This window comes from Pseudophryne corroboree, chromosome 7, assembly GCF_028390025.1.
Source record: "Pseudophryne corroboree isolate aPseCor3 chromosome 7, aPseCor3.hap2, whole genome shotgun sequence".
NCBI classification, from domain to species: Eukaryota; Metazoa; Chordata; class Amphibia; order Anura; family Myobatrachidae; genus Pseudophryne; species Pseudophryne corroboree.
In genome coordinates, this window is record NC_086450.1 from 207,010,497 (window position 1) to 207,030,721 (window position 20,225).

The 20,225-nt window shown below is 46.1% G+C and overlaps 1 protein-coding gene across 3 annotated transcripts in view; it reads right to left on the minus strand.

Moving 5' to 3' along the window:
• The window catches only part of SMARCAL1 (SWI/SNF related, matrix associated, actin dependent regulator of chromatin, subfamily a like 1), a 183,744-nt gene that overhangs the window by 94,776 nt on the left and 68,743 nt on the right, over positions 1 to 20,225 (minus strand). For all 3 annotated transcript variants that reach the window (XM_063933956.1, XM_063933957.1, XM_063933958.1), the window contains one exon: positions 873 to 1,133. In XM_063933956.1, the coding sequence (XP_063790026.1) occupies positions 873 to 1,133 (261 nt within the window). The remainder of the gene's footprint in view (positions 1 to 872; positions 1,134 to 20,225) is intronic.

The following is a 20,225-nucleotide window of genomic DNA, read 5'->3' on the forward strand; positions in this document are numbered from 1 at the left end:
ACTCTGGTCTGATGAAACTACTCTTTGGCGTGAATGTCAGGTGTCATGTTTGGAGGAAACCAGGCACCGCTCATCACCAGGCCAATACCATCCCTACAGTGAAGCATGGTGGTGGCAGCATCATGCTGTGGGGATGTTTTTCAGTGGCAGGAACTGGGAGACTAGTCAGGATAGAGGGAAAGATGAATGCAGCAATGTACAGAGACATCCTGCATGAAAACCTGCTCCACAGCATTCTTGACCTCAGACTGGGGCGACTGTACATCTTTCAGCAGGACAACGACCCTAAGCACACAGCCAAGATATCAAAGGAGTTGCTTCAGGACAACTCTGTGAATGTCCTTGAGAGGCCCAGCTAGAGCCCAGACTTGAATCCGATTGAACATCTCTGGAGAGATCTGAAAATGACTGTTCCCATCCAACCTGATGGAGCTTGAGAGGTGCTGCAAAGAGGAATGGGCGAAACTGCCCAAAGATAGGTGTGCCAAGCTTGTGGCATCATATTCAAAAAGACTTGAGGCTGTAATTACTGCCAAAGGTGCATCAACAAAATTTTGAGCAAAGGCTGTGAATACTTATGTACATGTGATTTCTTAGTTTTTTATTTTTAATAAATTTGCAAAAATCTCAAAAAACTTTTGTCACGTTGTCATTATGGGGTATTGTGTATAAAATTGTGAGGAAAAAATGAATTTATTCCATTTTGGAATAAGGCTATAACATAACAAAATGTGGAAAAAGTTAAGCGCTGTGAATACTTTCCAGATGCACTGTAGAATTGCAGGTGGTTAATTTTATCATTCCAAAATAAAAAAATTAAATAATTTTCAAAATATACACAAGAAGCCAGTAACAGGAAATCAGGTTCTTACCGTAATTCCGAGAGCTCATCTGTTTAAAAAACCCAATGATCTCCGCATGATAGCCCACCTCCACTTCAAATCGAGAGCGAGAGATCAGCAAAGTCCTGCCCCTTAGAGTGGCATTTGGTCGCTGCCAGTTATTACACATGGCAAGCAGGGTATTATTGCTGGCACCCCCACTTGAAGATGGAGGTGGTGAGAGGATCGTCACATCTTCCATCCCCTCTAAGGGTTTAATAAGGACATTCTGCAGCCGCTGAACTTCACTCACTATAAAGAAAGAAACTCTGTTACCCCACAGCATATCATACGGTATTGTGAGAATACAATGCTCTCCATGCTGTACTGTCAAACACAGATTCATGAAGAATGATGGAGCAACACAATGACAAAACTGCAATAAGTTTGCCCTACCTTCAGCTTTAATGAATTAAGCACCGTCAAAATCACAATAATCTTCTAACCGTACTTCTCCATGGATCTATCCTGATCAGGACTGAGATTGTAGGGAGTTCCCAAATGCAGCAATTTATATGCAATTTCATATAAAATAACCAAATTGGCCATCTGAGTAAAAGTGGGCATGAGCAACTTTGTGGAAGAATCTCTGTTACACCCGAAGCTATTACTGGCATGGCAAACCCTGCATCTGATTGAATCCCTCCCTTAAAAAGAAAGTAAGGCCTAAAAAAGTAAGTGAACCTGCTGTAAATGACAATGAGCTGCATTGCCTTGTTGTTGTTGTTGCTGCTGTTCTTTTTAAGTGCCATCAAGTCGCTGCCGACTTATGCATTGCCTTACCTTTGTTCTGTTTTATCAGAAATTACATCTAAGTGTTGCCAAAGTTCCATGAAAACCCGTCACATATCCTACAGCTATACCGTAAATCTATCTGTGTGTGTGTGTGTGTGTGTGTGTGTGTGTGTGTGTGTATATATATATATATATATATATATATATAGAGAGAGAGAGAGAGAGAGAGAGAGGGAGAGTATATTTGTAAAAATCCAAACAGTCCACTTCCTGGAACTTGCAGGGATACACCAGCACACCTGAGGAAGGAGACATGAAACAGCTGTTGGGACATGCTGAAGTGCTGTAGCAAAGAGGGTTCAGAGCACAGCTCCCCGCACTGACTGAGACATGCTGCAAGTATATGATGTTTACCCTGAGTCAGGTTTATGACTATGGAGAGTATTCCGAGTTGATTGCTAGCTGTCGTTGTTCGCAGCGCAGCGATCAGTGAAAAGAAACGGCTAATCTGTGCATGCATATGCACCGCAATGTGCAAGCGCGACGTACGGGTACAAAGTCCTTTGTGGTTTTGCACAGGTTCTAGCGAAGCTTTCAGTTGCACGGCCGAACGCAGGAAGATTGACATGAAGTGGGCGTTTCTGGGTGTCAACCGACCGTTTTCAGGGAGTGCTTAGAAAAACGCAGGCGTGTCAGGGAAAACACTGGGCGGGTGTGTAACGTCAAAAGCCGTCCCTCCGTCTTTAGAATCAACGCACACGAAGAGTAACTACAGGGCTGGTCTTGTTTTGCACAAAATGATTTTGCAGGTGCTCTGCTGCACAAGTGTTCGCACTTCTGCATAGCGAAAATACACTCCCCAGTGGGCGGCAACAATGTGTTTGCACGGCTGCTAAAAGTAGCTAGCGAGCGATCAACTCGAAATGACCCTCTATATCCATGCTGCTATATGTTTATGCTGCTTAGAGGATTATTAAATAAGTGTTTGGCTATGTGCAAAGGTGTGCTGGATTATCCCTGCAAGTTCCAGAAAGTGGACTGTTTGAATTTTTACATATTGGGGTATATGCAATTGCCGGCGAATCGCGGCAATTTTTCGCCCGTTTTTTCGACCGTCGAATTCCGGCAGGTGGGAGCCGGAATTCAACATATTCAATAAAAAACGGATTCGACAGTCCCGCTGTCGAAAAACGGCCGATTTGACGGATTTTGATTAGATTTTTAAAAATGTTAAAAAAACGGGGGAAAACGGGGGAAAAACCCGGAAAAAAAATTGCGTGGGGTCCCCCCTCCTAAGCATAACCAGCGTCGGGCTCTTCAAGCCGGTCCTGGTTCTAAAAATCCGGGGGAAAAACTGACAGGGGATCCCCCGTATTTTTAAAACCAGCACCGGGCTCTGCGCCTGGTGCAAAAAATACGGGGGACAAAAAGAGTAGGGGTCCCCCGTATTTTTTACACCAGCATCGGGCTCCACTAGCTGGGTAGATAATGCCACAGCCGGGGGTCACTTTTATACAGCGCCCTGCGGCCGTGGCATTAAATACGCAACTAGTCACCCCTGGCCAGGGTACCCTGGAGGAGTGGGGACCCCTTCAATCAAGGGGTCGCCCCCCTCCAGCCACCCAAGGGCCAGGGGTGAAGCCCGAGGCTGTCCCCCCCATCCAAGGGCTGCGGATGGGGGGCTGATAGCCTTTTGAAAAATGAAAGAATATTGATTTTTCCAGTAGTACTACAAGTTCCAGCAAGCCTCCCCCGCAAGCTGGTACTTGGAGAACCACAAGTATCAGCATGCGGGAGAAAAACGGGCCCGCTGGTACCTGTAGTTCTACTGTTAAAAAAATACCCAAATAAAAACAGGACACAGACACCGTGAAAGTAAAAGTTTATTTCATACATGCCGACACATACATACTTACCTATGTTGACACGCCGACTCTGGGCTCGTCTCCAATGTCGCCGACGATCCGGGGTACCTGTGAATAAAATTATACTCACCTGATCCAGTGTCCTGGTCTTTTATTATAATCCACGTACTTGGCAAAAAAAAACACGAATTCCCGGACCGCACGGACTGAAAGGGGTCCCATGTTTACACATGGGACCCCTTTCCCCGAAAGCAAAGACCCCCCGTGACTCCTGTCACAGAAAGGTCCCTTCAGCCAATCAGGAAGCGCCACTTCGTGGCACTCTTCTGATTGGCTGTATGCGCGTCTGAGCTGGCAGACAGCGCATCGCACAGCTCCCTCCATTAGTTTCAATGGGGGGAACTTTTCGGTCAGCGGTGGCGTTACCCGCGGTCAGCCGCTGACCGCGGGTGACCTCACCGCTGACCGCAAAGTTCCCACCATTGAAAGTAATGGAGGGGGCTGTGCAATGCGCGTCTGAGCTTAGACGCGCAGAGCCAATCAGGTGAGTGCCACGAAGTGGCGCTTCCTGATTGGCTGAAGGGACCTTTCTGTGACAGGAGTCACGGAGGGTCTCTGCATTCGGGGAAAGCCTTTCAGTCCGCCTGGTCCGGGTGTTCGGTTTTTTTTTTTTTGCCAAGTAGGTGGATTATAGTAAAAGACCAGGAAACTGGATCAGGTGAGTATAATTTTATTCACAGGTACCCCGGATCGTCTGCGACATTGGAGACGAGCCCTGAGTCGGCGTGTCAACATAGGTAAGTATGTATGTGTCGGCATGTATGAAATAAACTTTTACTTTCACGGTGTCTGTGTCCTGTTTTTATTTGGGTATTTTTTTAACAGTAGAACTACAGGTACCAGCGGGCCCGTTTTTCTCCCGCATGCTGATACTTGTGGTTCTCCAAGTACCAGCTTGCGGGGGAGGCTTGCTGGGACTGAAAAAAACAATATTCTTTCATTTTTCAAAAGGCTATCAGCCCCCCATCCGCAGCCCTTGGATGGGGGGGACAGCCTCGGGCTTCAACCCTGGCCCTTGGGTGGCTGGATGGGGGGGACCCCTTGATTGAAGGGGTCCCCACTCCTCCAGGGTACCCCGGCAGGGGTGACTAGTTGCGTATTTAATGCCATGGCCGCAGGGCGCTGTATAAAAGTGACCCCCGGCTGTGGCATTATCTACCCAGCTAGTGGAGCCCGATGCTGGTGTAAAAAATACGGGGGACCCCTACTCTTTTTGTCCCCCGTATTTTTTGCACCAGCACCAGGCGCAGAGCCCGGTGCTGGTTTTAAAAATACGGGGGATCCCCTGTCAGTTTTTCCCCCGGATTTTTAGAATCAGGACCGGCTCGAAGAGCCCGAGGCTGGTTATGCTTAGGAGGGGGGACCCCACGCATTTTTTTTTCAGATTTTTACCATTCCATTAAAAAAATAAAAATAATAATAATAATATTTTTAAAAATATATAAATAATACTTGTGCCTCCAAAATAGACAAACCAAGTACCTAATCCCTTCTAATATAAATAGATATGCTATTACCAATAAAAAAAACACTAAAAAAAACATGTTTTTAAAAAATTTTTATTAGATTCCGCCAGCAAAGTGTGGCGGATTAAAAATGACGAATTTACTGTCTAAAAGCACTGTTGTCGGATTTACAATCTTCAATTGAATATACTTTTGTCGAATTGCCGCATTTGTACCATTGCAGAAATGTCGAATTTGACAAATGTCGAATTTCAAAAAGTCGAATTTGGAAAGTCCATTTTTTTGACGAAAAGTACTGAATTGCATTGTCGAATTTTTTTTTTTGGCGAAAATGTCCCGTTTTTCGACATTTTCGGGAATTCGACCGCAATTGCATATACCCCATTAACTATTGCTGACCCTGCACACACAGTGAACTTATTGAAGGAATCATGTGTGCGAACTTTTTGAAACTATATATATATATATATATATATATATATATATATACATACATACATACACTAGAGATACAGAAATAAAAGGAGGCGGCGCACATAGTGCAAATCACTTTTATTTAAAACAGGTAAAAATAAGATTTTAAACCTACCGGTAAATCTTGGACTGCGTAAGGACCATGGGGTATAGACGGGCTCCGCAGGAGACATGGGCACTCTAAAGACTTTAGAATGGGTGTGCACTGGCTCCTCCCTCTATGCCCCTCCTCCAGACCTCAGTTAGAGAAACTGTGCCCAGAGGAGACGGACAGTACGAGGAAAGGATTTTTGTTAATCTAAGGGCAAGATTCATACCAGCCCACACCATCCACACCGTATAACATGGAATATACGAACCAGTTAACAGTATGAAACAAAACAGCATCAGCCCAAGACTGATCAAAACTGTAACATAACCCTTATGTAAGCAATAACTATATACAAGTCTTGCAGAATTTAGTCGCACTGGGACGGGCGCCCAGCATCCTCTACGGACTAGGAGAAAAAGATTTACCGGTAGGTTTAAAATCTTATTTTCTCTTACGTCCTAGAGGATGCTGGGGACTCCGTAAGGACCATGGGGATTATACCAAAGCTCCAGGCCGAGCGGGAGAGTGCGGATGACTCTGCAGCACCGATTGAGCAAACATGAGGTCCTCCTCAGCCAAGGTATCAAACTTGTAGAAGTTAGCAAAAGTGTTTGAACCCGACCAGGTAGCTGCTCGGCAAAGTTGTAATGCAGAGACACCTCGGGCAGCCGCCCAAGAAGAGCCCACCTTCCTAGTGGAATGGGCCTTTACCGAATTTGGTACCGGCAATCCAGCCGTAGAATGAGCCTGCTGAATCGTGTTACAGATCCAGCGGGCAATAGTCTGCTTAGAAGCAGGGGCGCCAACCTTGTTGGAGCATACAGGACAAACAGTGCCTCTGTTTTCCTAATCTGAGCCGTCCTGGCTACATAAACTTTTAAGGCCCTGACTACATCAAGAGACTTGGAATCCTCCAAGTCCCCCGTAGCCACAGGCACCACAATAGGTTGGTTCATATGAAATGATGAAACCACCTTAAGCAGAAATTGAGGATGAGTCCTCAACTCTGCTCTATCCACATGGAAAATCAGATAGGGGCTTTTGTTAGACAAAGCCGCCAATTCATACACCCGCCTCGCAGATGCCAAGGCTAACAACATGACCACTTTCCAAGTGAGAAATTTCAACTCAACTGTTTGAAGAGGTTCAAACCAGTGTGACTTCAGGAACTGTAACACCACGTTAAGGTCCCATGGTGCCACTGGGGGCACAAAAGGAGGCTGGATGTGCAGCACTCCCTTTACAAAAGTCTGGACTTCTGGGAGAGAAGCCAATTCCTTCTGAAAGAATATAGATAGGGCCGAAATCTGTACCTTAATGGAGCCTAACTTCAGGCCCATATCCACTCCCGTCTGTAAAAAGTGGAGAAAACGGCCCAGGTGGAAATCTTCCGTAGGAGTATTCTTGGCTTCACACCAAGAAACATACTTCCTCCAGATACGGTGATAATGTTTCGCCGTCACCTACTTCCTAGCCCTTATCAGAGTAGGGATGACTTCCTCCGGAATACCTTTCCCAGCTAGGATTCGGTGTTCAACCGCCATGCCGTCAAACGTAACCACGGTAAGTCTTGGAACACGCAGGGCCCCTGCTGCAACAGGTCCTCCCTGAGAGGAAGAGGCCATGGATCTTCTGTGAGCATCTCCTGAAGATCTGAATACCAGGCCCTTCGAGGCCAATCTGGAACAATGAGTATTGCCTGCACTCTTTTTCTTCTTATGATTCTCAATATTTTGGAGATGAGAGGAAGAGAAGGGAATACATAGACCGACTGAAAGACCCATGGTGTCACCAGGGCGTCTACCGCTACTGCCTGAGGGTCCCTTGACCTGGCACAATACCTCCGAAGCTTCTTGTTGAGGCGTGACGCCATCATGTCTATTTGAGGCAGTCCCCAAAGACTTGTTATCTCTGCTAAAACTTCTTGATGAAGTCCCCACTCTCCTGGATGGAGATCGTGGGGTATATTTACTAAAATTCGTATTTGTACCGATTTGGAGTGAGATTCATCACGAATGACATTGAATGTGTAAATTTGCAACTTTTTGAATTTGTTACGCCTCATTTACTAAGCTGTCGTATTTGTATTTTTTTCGTGTATTCCGATGTCGACGTCATTCATGGTTTTGTGAGGTAGAATGCGGAAGATTTATTGGTTTTGCGGCCGTGTTATGAGGTTTTTTTTACGACTGCGTCACATTTTGGTTACGGCAGTGTTTGCCCGTTCACGGACGCGTTTTTTTCCTAAATTTTGTTTTTGTCACTCGTCCGTGATTGGTTTGATTCGTGATGGAGGAGTGTCTGTGCACATTACTATAAAAACGCCCCAAACCGTCCGTACCTCGTGGGTTTAGCTAGTGGAGAGGTGAGAGGAAGGTGTGTTAGGAGTTGGTGAGTTGTTTGGAGTTTTTGGCGGTTTGGAGGAGGTTCTTTGTGATTGTTGAGTGCTGTACTGTGTGTGTAAGTAGTCTTGTCATACTTGTGTAGTTATTTAAAAGTCTGTCTAGTTTTTTGTCATTGTTTTTTTTATCACGTCTATTGTCATTGTTTGTGAGTGAGTGAGTGTGTGTGTGTGTGTGTGTGTGTGTGTGTGTGTGTGTGTGTGTGTGTGTGTGTGTGTGTTTGGTGTGTAGTGGTAGTGGTGGAGTGTGTTTACTGTATTTTCTTCTCAGTGTTATTTGTTGTTTGTCCTGATTATGTCCCAGTCAGAGGTGAGTGGGAGGGAGGAGGTGAGTGAGAGGGAGGAGGTGAGTGAGGTGGAGGAGGTGAGTGAGAGGGAGGAGGTGAGTGAGGTGGAGGAGGTTAGTGAGGAGAAGGGGGAGGTTGTTGCTGCGGCCTCCAGTGATAGTGATGGTGTTGTGGCTCCGCAGCCACGCACCACTACAAAGACTGGCCGCAATGTAAAATTCAGTTACGCAGAAAATATGGCTTTGGTGCGGGAGCTGATGAGGCATCATCGGCAGTTGTTTGGCCATGATGCTGCAAAGGTGTCGTCACGCAGGAAGACTGTTCTGTGGGGAAAGGTCGTGGCGGCTGTGAATAGTGAGGGTGTGGTGAGGCGGACCAAGGACATGTGACGTAAGCGTTTCTACGACATAAAGCGCCGTGTCAAGGCGAAGATGGCCAAGGAGGCTAAATCAGCCCGCCAAACCGGGGGTGGACACCCCTTCCGTGCATCTTACCGTGAGTGGGAGGAGCCTGTGCGTGTACTCATTCCGCCAGAAGTGGTTGGTGCCAATCATGTCCGGGATTCGGATCGGCCAAGGCAGGATAGTGAGTTTTTTATTTATTTTTTATTTTAACATCTGTGCTTTGTCCTTATTTGTCTGAAATGTCTTCTATCTAATTGTGATTGTCAGTTTGTTCATTCTTCTAATGTGTTGGTGATGTAGTGCAGGCCTGCCCAACCTGTGGCTCTCCAGCTGTTGTTAAACTACAAGTCACAACATGCCTTGCCACAGTTTTGCTATTAGGGAATGTTAAAACTGTGGTAGGGCATGCTGGGATGTGTAGTTTCACTACATCTGGAGAGCCACAGGTTGGCCAGGCCTGATGTAGTGTTATTCTCAATTATGTATCTTTTTATCCTTTGTCTGGTTTATTTTTTCTGGTTGCCTTGGCCTTTTTCTGGTGTTTTATGTCAAAAGTAAATGTTTGTAGGTGTATTTTAAAGAAGTGTGATGAATATGTTTTTTTCAATGGTTTTTTTTAGATACATTTCATAGCATTTATGTTTATTGTGTGTTGTTCTGGGTTGTCATTTGTGTGCTTGATGTGTTTTTTTCATGCATATTTGGTTGTGATGTTTCCAAGTTTTAGCAGATATTTGTGGCTAGTGTTTGATTCTTAGCCTCAAAAATTGGGACCTTAGCGTGCAATATTGCGGTTGTGTCAAGCTACGACGTTTTGGTTTTAAGTAGTATAATTGTTTGCATTATGCGCCTTTGTGTATGGATTATTTTTCAATTTTTTAATAAATTTAAAGTATACACACCCAATGAAGTCAGGCCAGAAAAGCATAAGCATCGTTTAGTTTACTTCTCATCAGGTACCACATATGTTTACATCACAATAATGAATTTGCATAAACATATCACCAAAATAGTATGTTCATAAGGACATTCTTCATATTTCTACAGTACGCCAGAGAAGCAGCACAGCCAGGCCACATCCAACACTGGCAAGAGATGCAGATGGTGGCAATGCAGGTAAGATTTAACTGTAAACACATATTCTGCAAACACATAGAAACACAAAATGTTAATGATTATCTTATCACATAGGCTCTTCTTCGGCAAATCCCCCTACACTAAGGCGCCCATCACAGGGCTCGATTACTGTGGCTACGAGGCCACCCAAGAGACGCAGTCTGGAGGCTCAAGCTCCAGCACCAGCATCACCACCCCAACGGTGCATCTCCGCAGTGTCGGCCGTGCCACCACTAGCTCTTTTGGCCAGTCCCCAAAGTGAGGAGCCACAATCCCCTCAGTTGTCTGGTGAGTAAACATAACAATTACGTGTAAATAAGTAAACAAACAGTGGTGTAGATTTATTAACCTGGAGAAGGCATAAGGAAGTGAAAAAACACTGATATGTGCAAGGTGATAAAGGCAGCAGTACAAAATAAACACAACTGTTAATGTACATATTGGATCTATTTGCCTTGTGCCTTTATCACCTTGCACATATCACTGGTTTTTCACTTCCTTATGCCTTCTCCAGGTTTATACATCTGCCCCACTGTTAGTGCAGAGCAAAAAATATTACACAAATGACCAGTCATCCTTGCAATAATCAACAACAACAAGCAGATGGTGTTAAGGTATTTTTAGATGGTTAATTGTCAGATGTGATGTTGGCCATATCAACACATTTTTGTAACATCATTTTTGGAGTAAAAAACCAACATAAATGTAAAGTCTCATCCAATTGTTTTGCATGGCCAACAACACCACTTCTAAACATAGGGCACCTTAATACTTTTTCACCCATTGTTAATGTGTACATTTTAGACCACTATATTTGTTAACGTTTTGGCCAGACCACTGACTGCCTTGAACAATGTATGAGTGTATTGGTCAACACATTTATTGTATTGTGTGTGTTGTTCCAAAGGAAGCTTCATACCCAATATGTAAATGTAGTACTTTGTATGTGTTAGAGTTCTTCGTGTTTAAACCGTAATTATGGCTCAGAATCCTACTATTCCCACAAACTTTTACCAACTGAGTAGTGAACGTTAGAAGCCACATATTTTTAAAAAAAGGTGAGCAACATAGTTAAGTTTATGCCACAATCTATTTAGCAATTACAACATTAATATTAAGAAGTAATGCATGTTGACGTAAGACCAATGCTACATATTGACTAAATAGTGTCTGTCTTCAACCCCATAAAGACCCAGCCATCATCACCGAGGATGACTAGCAGGAACGTGACCAGGAGACCTTCACACTCCACCTGCAGCTCATCGATCCTACTCAGCCAACCACGCCGCAGGACATACCCCAACCACCCCAAACATCCCACAGCCCCCAATTGAGCACAACACAAGTCGACACACAAATGGGCACTGAGTTTTGGAGCCGTTGGTCATCACAACAGGCGCAACACTACGCATGCCTCAACACCCACAGCCAATACCTGTCAAGTCTGCCCCATAATTTGCCTAGACTGAGTCGCAACTCAGGCAGACTTATAGTGCAGGTGGGCAGAATCGCTAACTCCATGGAGCAGATGAGGGCAGACAACAGCCAAATGCAAACAAACCTACAACGCATCTTGGATGAACAGCAGCGGCAGCAACAATCACTAATCCAGATCATACAACACAACCAAATGATCAATGACAACCTATCACGCATAATAGCTAACAACACTGCCGCTAATACGCAGCTCACAGCAAGCTTGAACAATCTCAGTCAAAGCCTTAGTGTGTTGGCATCACACCATGCCACATCTAGCTCGGGGACAACAACACCAAGCCACACCCCAGTTCATTCCCCAGTCCGACGCTCAAGTCGAACCCGCACCAACGAGCCAGCACAATCCTCGGCACCCAGCACACACAAAAAACACAAATAATAAAGGTTGGTCAGAATATGTTGACCATTAAAATGTTTTTTCTTTTAGATTTTTCACAAAAATTCGTGTGTTAAAATGAATAAATTGTGAACACGGAATATGTGTATTGTTAAACCACATGCACATTAGTGTCTTGGGCCAGATGTGGATTGTTAGAAATATATTGCCTGCCCCTAGGTGTCCTCAGCTCAACGTGTGTCTAATCTATGGCACCCAGCACATTGGCCATGGCCGCAAGATCAGATAAAGCTACCCTGACTGCATGCCACTGCGACTCCTGGGTAGGGAAGCAGAGAGAGGCATCTATGTAGCCATCCAAAACATCCAAAACCTGAGTGGCCATTCAAAAATTAAAGGTGAGTGTCATGACCTGTAATCAATACAATACTGTGTTCTATTACATTACAGAAGCACCACTTAGACATAGACGTGTATGTATGTTTAAACTGGTGATGAGCGGGTTCGGTTCCTCGGAAACCGAACCCCCCCCCCCCCCCGAACTTCACCCATTTTACACGGGTCCGAGGCATACTCGGATTCTCCCGTATGGCTCGGTTAATCCGAGCGCACCCGAACGTCATCATCCCGCTGTCGGATTCTCGCGAGATTCGGATTCTATATAAGCAGCCGCGCGTCGCCGCCATTTTCACTCGTGCATTGGAAATGTTAGGGAGAGGACGTGGCTGGTGTCCTCTCCGTTTATTAATGTTGATGCAAATATTTGTGCTTATTGCTTAATTGTGGGGACTGGGGAGCAGCTGTATTATATAGGAGGAGTACAGTGCAGAGTTTTGCTGACCGTGACCACCAGTATATGTTGTCTGCCTGAAAAACACTCCATATCTGTGCTCAGTGTGCTGCATATATCTGTGCTCACACTGCTTTATTGTGGGGACTGGGGACCAGCAGTATTATATAGGAGGAGTACAGTGCAGAGTTTTGCTGACAGTGACCACCAGTATACGTTGTCTGCCTGAAAAACACTCCATATCTGTGCTCAGTGTGCTGCATATATCTGTACTCACACTGCTTTATTGTGGGGACTGGGGACCACCAGTATATTATATAGGAGGAGTACAGTGCAGAGTTTTGCTGACCAGTGACCACCAGTATACGTTGTCTGCCTGAAAAACACTCCATATCTGTGCTCAGTGTGCTGCATATATCTGTGCTCACACTGCTTTATTGTGGGGACTGGGGACCAGCAGTATTATATAGGAGTACAGTGCAGAGTTTTGCCGACAGTGACCACCAGTATATATAGCAGTACGGTACGGAAGGCCACTGCTCTACCTACCTCTGTGTCGTCAAGTATACTATCCATCTAGATTCTATACCTGTGGTGCATTTTAGTTTTTGCAGTTTGCTGACAGTGACCACCAGTATATATAGCAGTACGGTACGGAAGGCCACTGCTCTACCTACCTCTGTGTCGTCAAGTATACTATCCATCTAGATTCTATACCTGTGGTGCATTTTAGTTTTGCAGTTTGCCGACAGTGACCACCAGTATATATAGCAGTATGGTACGGAAGGCCACTACTCTACCTACCTCTGTGTCGTCAAGTATACTATCCATCCATACCTGTGGTGCATTTCAGTTGTGCGCAGTATATATAGTAGTAGGCCATTGCTATTGATACTGGCATATAATTCCACACATTAAAAAATGTGGAGGTTAAAATAGGGAAAGATCAAGATCCACTTCCACCTCGTGCTGAAGCTGCTGCCACTAGTCATGGCCGAGACGATGAAATGACATCAACATCGTCTGCCAAGGCCGATGCCCAATGTCATAGTAGAGAGCATGTAAAATCCAAAAAACAAAAGTTCAGTAAAATGACCCAAAAATCAAAATTGAAAGCATCTGATGAGAAGCGTAAACTTTCCAATATGCCATTTACGACACGGAGTGGCAAGGAACGGCTGAGGCCCTGGCCTATGTTCATGGCTAGTGGTTCAGATTCACATGAGGATGGAAGCACTCATCCTTTCGCTAGAAAACTGCAGTGCCACTCCTAGATGGGCCAGGTGTTTGTGTCGGCCACTTGTGTCGCTTAGCTTAGTCACACAGCGACCTTGGTGCGCCTCTTTTTTTCTTTGCATCATGTGCTGTTTGGGGACAATTTTTTTGAAGTGCCATCCTGCCTGACACTGCAGTGCCACTCCTGGATGGGCTAGGTGTTTGTGTCGGCCACTTGTGTCGCTTAGCTTAGCCATCCAGCGACCTCGGTGCAAATTTTAGGACTAAAAATAATATTGTGAGGTGTGAGGTGTTCAGAATAGACTGAAAATGAGTGGAAATTATGGTTATTGAGGTTAATAATACTATGGGATCAAAATGACCCCCAAATTCTATGATTTAAGCTGTTTTTGAGGGTTTTTTGTAAAAAAAACATCCGAATCCAAAACACACCCGAATCCGACAAAAAAATTTCAGGGAGGTTTTGCCAAAACGCGTCTGAATCCAAAACACGGCCGCGGAACCGAATCCAAAACCAAAACCCGAAAAATTTCCGGTGCACATCACTAGTTTAAACTCACCTGAATTAAATATTTTTAAAAGGTGGCCTGTGAGATACTAATTACATCGCCAGTCACAGGCTGGAAGCTGCCAGTAGCCATAAAGTGCAACACAGGCAGGAGTTTGTGCAGGCCTGAGACAGAGCGAGAGCGTACTGTCTCAGGGTCTAGGTTCAGTTTGACAAGGTCATACAGAGGGAAAATATTATTTACATTTAGTCGGAGCATCTGTATAACATGGTCATCAGCAATTTTGTTATCGTTTAAACGCCCACTAAAAAAACAAGCCATGGCCAGCCTACGTGGAACATGTACAACCTGCTGACCCTGTTGATTTTCCTGGCCTGGGTTTATTGTAGCCTCATGGAGCAGTGTCAGGCATCCCCCAGCAAACAAGACAGCAGTACTACACACAGTAGCAGCCGTTTCAGATTGAGAGTGGTGAAAAATGTGTTGGGGCCCCTTTTAAAGGTCCAAAAAGTCAGGTGTGACTAATGTCGAATTGACAACACATGTAAACACGCTTCTCAAAAGCAGGTCTACTTTTTTTTAGGCTTTTTGTACGATTAGTAATTTTTTGCGGCCGCACATGCATTTTCACGGAAGAGATTTCAAATACGAATGTTTAGTAAATGACCGAGTTCTATATCTAAACAACCACGTTTGACCGATGGTGTATTCATTCGTATTTTTACTACACAGCCGTAATAAAAATACGAATGCCCTCATCAGTGCCGAGATTTGTGCTTAGTAAATTCCCGAGATGACACTTTGAAGAAAAAACACCAAATCGGTCAAAATCGGGAGCTTAGTAAATATACCTCCGTGTCTGCTGAGGAAGTCTGCTTCCCAGTTGTCCACTCCCGGAATGAAGACTGCTGACAGAGCGCTTACGTGATTTTCCGCCCAGCGCAGAATCCGTGTGGCTTCCGCCATTGCCACTCTGCTCTTTGTCCCGCCTTGGCGGTTTACATGAGCCACGGCTGTGACGTTGTCTGATTGAATCAGAACCGGTAGTTCGCGAAGAAGATTCTCCGCTTGTCGTAGGCCGTTGTATATGGCCCTTAATTCCAGTATGTTGATGTGTAGACAAGCTTCCTGGCTTGACCATGTTCCCTGAAAATTTCTTCCTTGTGTGACTGCTCCCCATCCTCGGAGGCTCGCGTCCGTGGTCACCAGAACCCAGTCTTGAATGCCGAACCTGCGACCCTCTAGAAGGTGAGCACTCTGCAGCCGCCACAGGAGAGATACCCTGGCCCTGGGGGACAGGCTGATTTTCTGATGAATTTGAAGATGGGACCCGGACCACTTGTCCAGAAGGTCCCACTGAAATGTCCTCGCATGAAACCTGCCGAAGGGGATGGCCTCGTAGGTTGCCACCATTTTTCCCAGTACTCGAGTGCATCGATGGACTGACACTCTTTTCGGTTTTAACAGGTCTCTGACCATGTTCTAGAGTTCCTGGGCTTTTTCCATCGGGAGAAAAACCCTCTTTTGTTCCGTGTCCAGAATCATGCCTAAGAAAGATAGCCGAGTCGTTGGAACCAACTGTGACTTTGGTAGATTTAGAATCCAGCCATGTTGCTGCAGCACTCTCAGAGAGAGCGACACGCTTTTCAGCAACTGATCTCTCGATCTCGCTTTTATCAGGAGATCGTCCAAGTACGGGATAATTGTGACTCCCTGCCTGCGCAGGAGCACCATCATTTCCGCCATTACCTTGGTGAAAATCCTCGGGGCCGTGGAAAGCCCAAACGGCAACGTCTGAAACTGGTAATGACAGTCCTGTACAGCGAATCTCAGGTATGCCTAATGAGGGGGATATATGGGGACATGAAGGTATGCATCCTTTATGTCTAGTAACACCATAAAATCCCACCCTTCCAGGCTGGAGATAACTGCCCGGAGCGATTCCATCTTGAATTTGAACTTTTTCAAGTACAGGTTTAGGGATTTTAAATTTAGAATGGGTCTGACTGAGCCATCCGGTTTCGGAACCACAAATAGGGTTGAATAGTACCCCTTCCCCTGTTGAACTAGGGGAACCTCGACAACCACTCGTTGTTGACACAGTTTTTGGATTGCAGCTAAAACTATCTCCCTTTCTGGGGAAGAAGCTGGTAAAGCCGATTTGAAAAACCGGCGAGGAGGCACGTCTTCGAATTCCAGCTTGTAGCCTTGGGATACAATTTCCATTGCCCAAGGATCCACGTCTGACTGAACCCAGACGTGGCTGAAGAGTCGAAGACGTGCCCCCACCGGCGCGGACTCCCTCAGAGGAGCTCCAGCGTCATGCGGTGGATTTAGTAGAAGCCGGGGAGGACTTCTGCTCCTGGGAACTAGCCGTAGCAGGTATCTTTTTCCCTCTACCTTTACAGCTGGCGAGGAAAGAAGAGCCCCGACCTCTTCTAGTCTTATGCGACCGAAAGGACTGCATCTGATATTGTGGTGTTTTCTTTTGCTGTGGGGGAACATAAGGTAAAAAAGTGATTTACCCGCGGTAGCTGTGAAAACCAGGTCCGCGAGACCTTCCCCAAATAAAAACCTCACCCTTGTAAGGCAAAACTTCCATATGCCTCTTTGAGTCGGCATCACCCGTCCATTGGCAGGTCCACAGGGCTCGCCTAGCAGAAATCGCCATGGCGTTGGCTCTCGAACCTAGCAGCCCAACGTCTCTCTGAGCGTCTCTCATATATAAGACTGCGTCTCTAATGTGAGCTAAGGTCAATAAAGTGGTATCCCTATCTAGGGTATCAATGTCAGCTGACAAGGTATCTACCCAAGCTGCTACAGCGCTACAAACCCAAGCCGACGCTATTGCCGGTCTGAACAAGGCACCCGTATGTGTATACATTGATTTTAAGGTAGTCTCCTGTCTGCGATCAGCAGGATCCTTGAGGGCTGCCGTGTCCGAGGATGGTAGCGCCACCTTTTTGGACAAGCACGTTAAAGCCTTGTCCACCTTGGGTGAGGATTCCCACCGTAACCTGTCCTGTGCCGGGAAAGGATACGCTATAAGAATTCTCTTGGGAATCTGCAGTTTCTTGTCTGGAGTTTCCCAAGCTTTTTCAAAGAACTCATTCAGCTCATGAGATGGGGGAAAAGTTACCTCAGGTTTCTTTTCCTTAAACATGCATACCCTCGTGTCAGGGACAGAGGGGTCATCTGTGATATGCAAAACATCTTTTATTGCAATAATCATATAATGAATACTTTTGGCCAACCTTGGGTGTAACTTCGCATCATCGTAGTCGACACTGGAGTCAGAATCCGTGTCGGTATCAGTGTCTGCTACTTGGGACAGTGGACGTTTCTGAGACCCCGAAGGGCCCTGTGACACAGTCAGAGCCATGGATTGACTCCCTGTGTTATCCCTGGACTCTGCTTTGTCCAATCTCTTATGTAATAAAGACACATTTGCATTTAAAACATTCCACATATCCAACCATTGCCGACGGAGACACCACAATCATCTGCTCCACCTCCTCCCTAGATGAGCCTTCCGCTTCAGACATGCCGACACCCCCGTACCGACACCCCCACACACTCAGGGATATATCTATATGGAGACAGTCCCCCAAAAAGGCCCTTTGGAAAGACAGAGAAAGAGTATGCCAGCACACACACAGCGCCACCGGACACTGGAATAAAATCCCAGCTAGTACAGCGCTTTTATAGAAATATATATACAATTACACTCACTGTGCCATTAATGTGCCCCCCCCCCCCCTCTGTTTTGCCCTCTGTAACCGTGTTCAGCAGGGGAGAGTACGGGGAGCCAGCTTCTCTGTCACAGTGCTGTGGAGAAAATGGCGCTGGTTAGTGCTGGAGGATCAAGCCCCGCCCCCTCAGCGGCGGATTTCGGTCCCGCTCAAATTATTTATACTGGCGGGGGTTCTTTAATATACCGTTTCCGCAGTATATAATCCATATTCCAGTGTCCCCTGAAGCTTATATTGCTGCCCAGGGCGCCCCCCCCCTGCGCCCTGCACCCTTACAGTGCCCGCTGTGTGTGTCTGTGTGGGAGCAATGGCGCGCAGCGTTACCTCAGTGAAGATCTGAAGTCTTCTGCCGCCTTTGAAGTCTTCTTTCCTTCTCAATACTCACCCGGCTTCTATCTTCCGGCTCTGTGAGGAGGACGGCGGCGCGGCTTCGGGACGAACGGCGAGGGTGAGACCTGCGTTCCGACCCTCTGGAGCTAATGGTGTCCAGTAGCCTAAGAAGCAGAGCCTATCATTTAAGTAGGTCTGCTTCTCTCCCCTCAGTCCCACGATGCAGGGAGCCTGTTGCCAGCAGTGCTCCCTGAAAATAAAAAACCTAACAAAAAGTATTTTTCAGAGAAACTCAGTAGAGCTCCCCTGCAGTGCACCCAGTCTCCTCTGGGCACAGGATCTAACTGAGGTCTGGAGGAGGGGCATAGAGGGAGGAGCCAGTGCACACCCATTCTAAAGTCTTTAGAGTGCCCATGTCTCCTGCGGAGCCCGTCTATACCCCATGGTCCTTACGGAGTCCCCAGCATCCTCTAGGACGTAAGAGAAATCCCTTTAACAAAGGATCAACATTAACACATAAGATCACTGTGACATAGAATCCACATTAAATGAATGAGACTCGTACCGAGGTTCTCACCTGTGTGGACTGGTTACCACATGATGTATACAAAGTAAATGCTCCAATCTCTCCCTGCCAGTAAGAGCTGTGCTGCACTGGGAACCGGGACCTCACATCGCGCCAGTGGCTTATGGGACAAGGCCGCAGGTCGTCGGGACACCAACACAGGCAGAAGGCACAGACCGGTGGTCAGCTTGGAGGCGGGTACGTCTAGCAGGCCACGCCTCTACTAGTTTCGCATGTAGCTTCATCAGCACAGCTTTTACCGGCAGGGAGAGAGTGGAGCTTTCATTTTGTATACATCATGTGGTAACCAGTCCACACGGGTGAGAACCTCGGTACGAGTCTCATTCATTTAATGTGGATTCTATGTCACCGTGATCCTATGTGTTAATGTAGATCCTTTTTTAAAGGGATTTTACCTGTTTTAAATAATAGTGATTTGCACTATGTGCGCCCCCTCCTTCTGCTTCTGTATCTAGAGTATCTCACTCCAGGAGTCCGGAGCTTCTACAGGAGGATTGCAGCGGTTTTTTTGAAAGGCTAGAAACCTTTCAGAGTTTTGTCGACCTTAAGGATTCTTTTCCATTTTCTAAGTGGAAACTGAACATTGACCAGCGCACCTGTACACCATTTCGTTTATATATATATATATATATATATATATATAAAATCTATCAACGAAATGGTGTACAGGTGCACTGGTCAATGTTCAGTTTACACTTAGAAAATAAGATTTTACTCACCGGTAAATCTATTTCTCGTAGTCCGTAGTGGATGCTGGGAACTCCGTAAGGACCATGGGGAATAGACGGCTCCGCGGGAGACTGGGCACTCTAAAGAAAGATTTAGGACTATCTGGTGTGCACTGGCTCCTCCCCCTATGACCCTCCTCCAAGCCTCAGTTAGGACACTGTGCCCGGACGAGCGTACACAATAAGGAAGGATTTTTGAATCCCGGGTAAGACTCATACCAGCCACACCAATCACACCATATAACACGTGATAGGAACCCCGGTTAACAGTATGATAACAAATGGAGCCTCTGAAGAGATGGCCCACAACAAAACCCGATTTTTGCAACAATAACTATGTACAAGTATTGCAGACAATCCGCACATGGGATGGGCGCCCAGCATCCACTACGGACTACGAGAAATAGATTTACCGGTGAGTAAAATCTTATTTTCTCTGACGTCCTAGTGGATGCTGGGAACTCCGTAAGGACCATGGGGATTATACCAAAGCTCCCAAACAGGCGGGAGAGTGCGGATGACTCTGCAGCACCGAATGAGAGAACTCCAGGTCCTCCTCAGCCAGGGTATCAAATTTGTAGAATCTTGCAAACGTGTTTGCCCCTGACCAAGTAGCTGCGCGGCAAAGTTGTAAAGCCGAGACCCCTCGGGCAGCCGCCCAAGATGAGCCCACCTTCCGT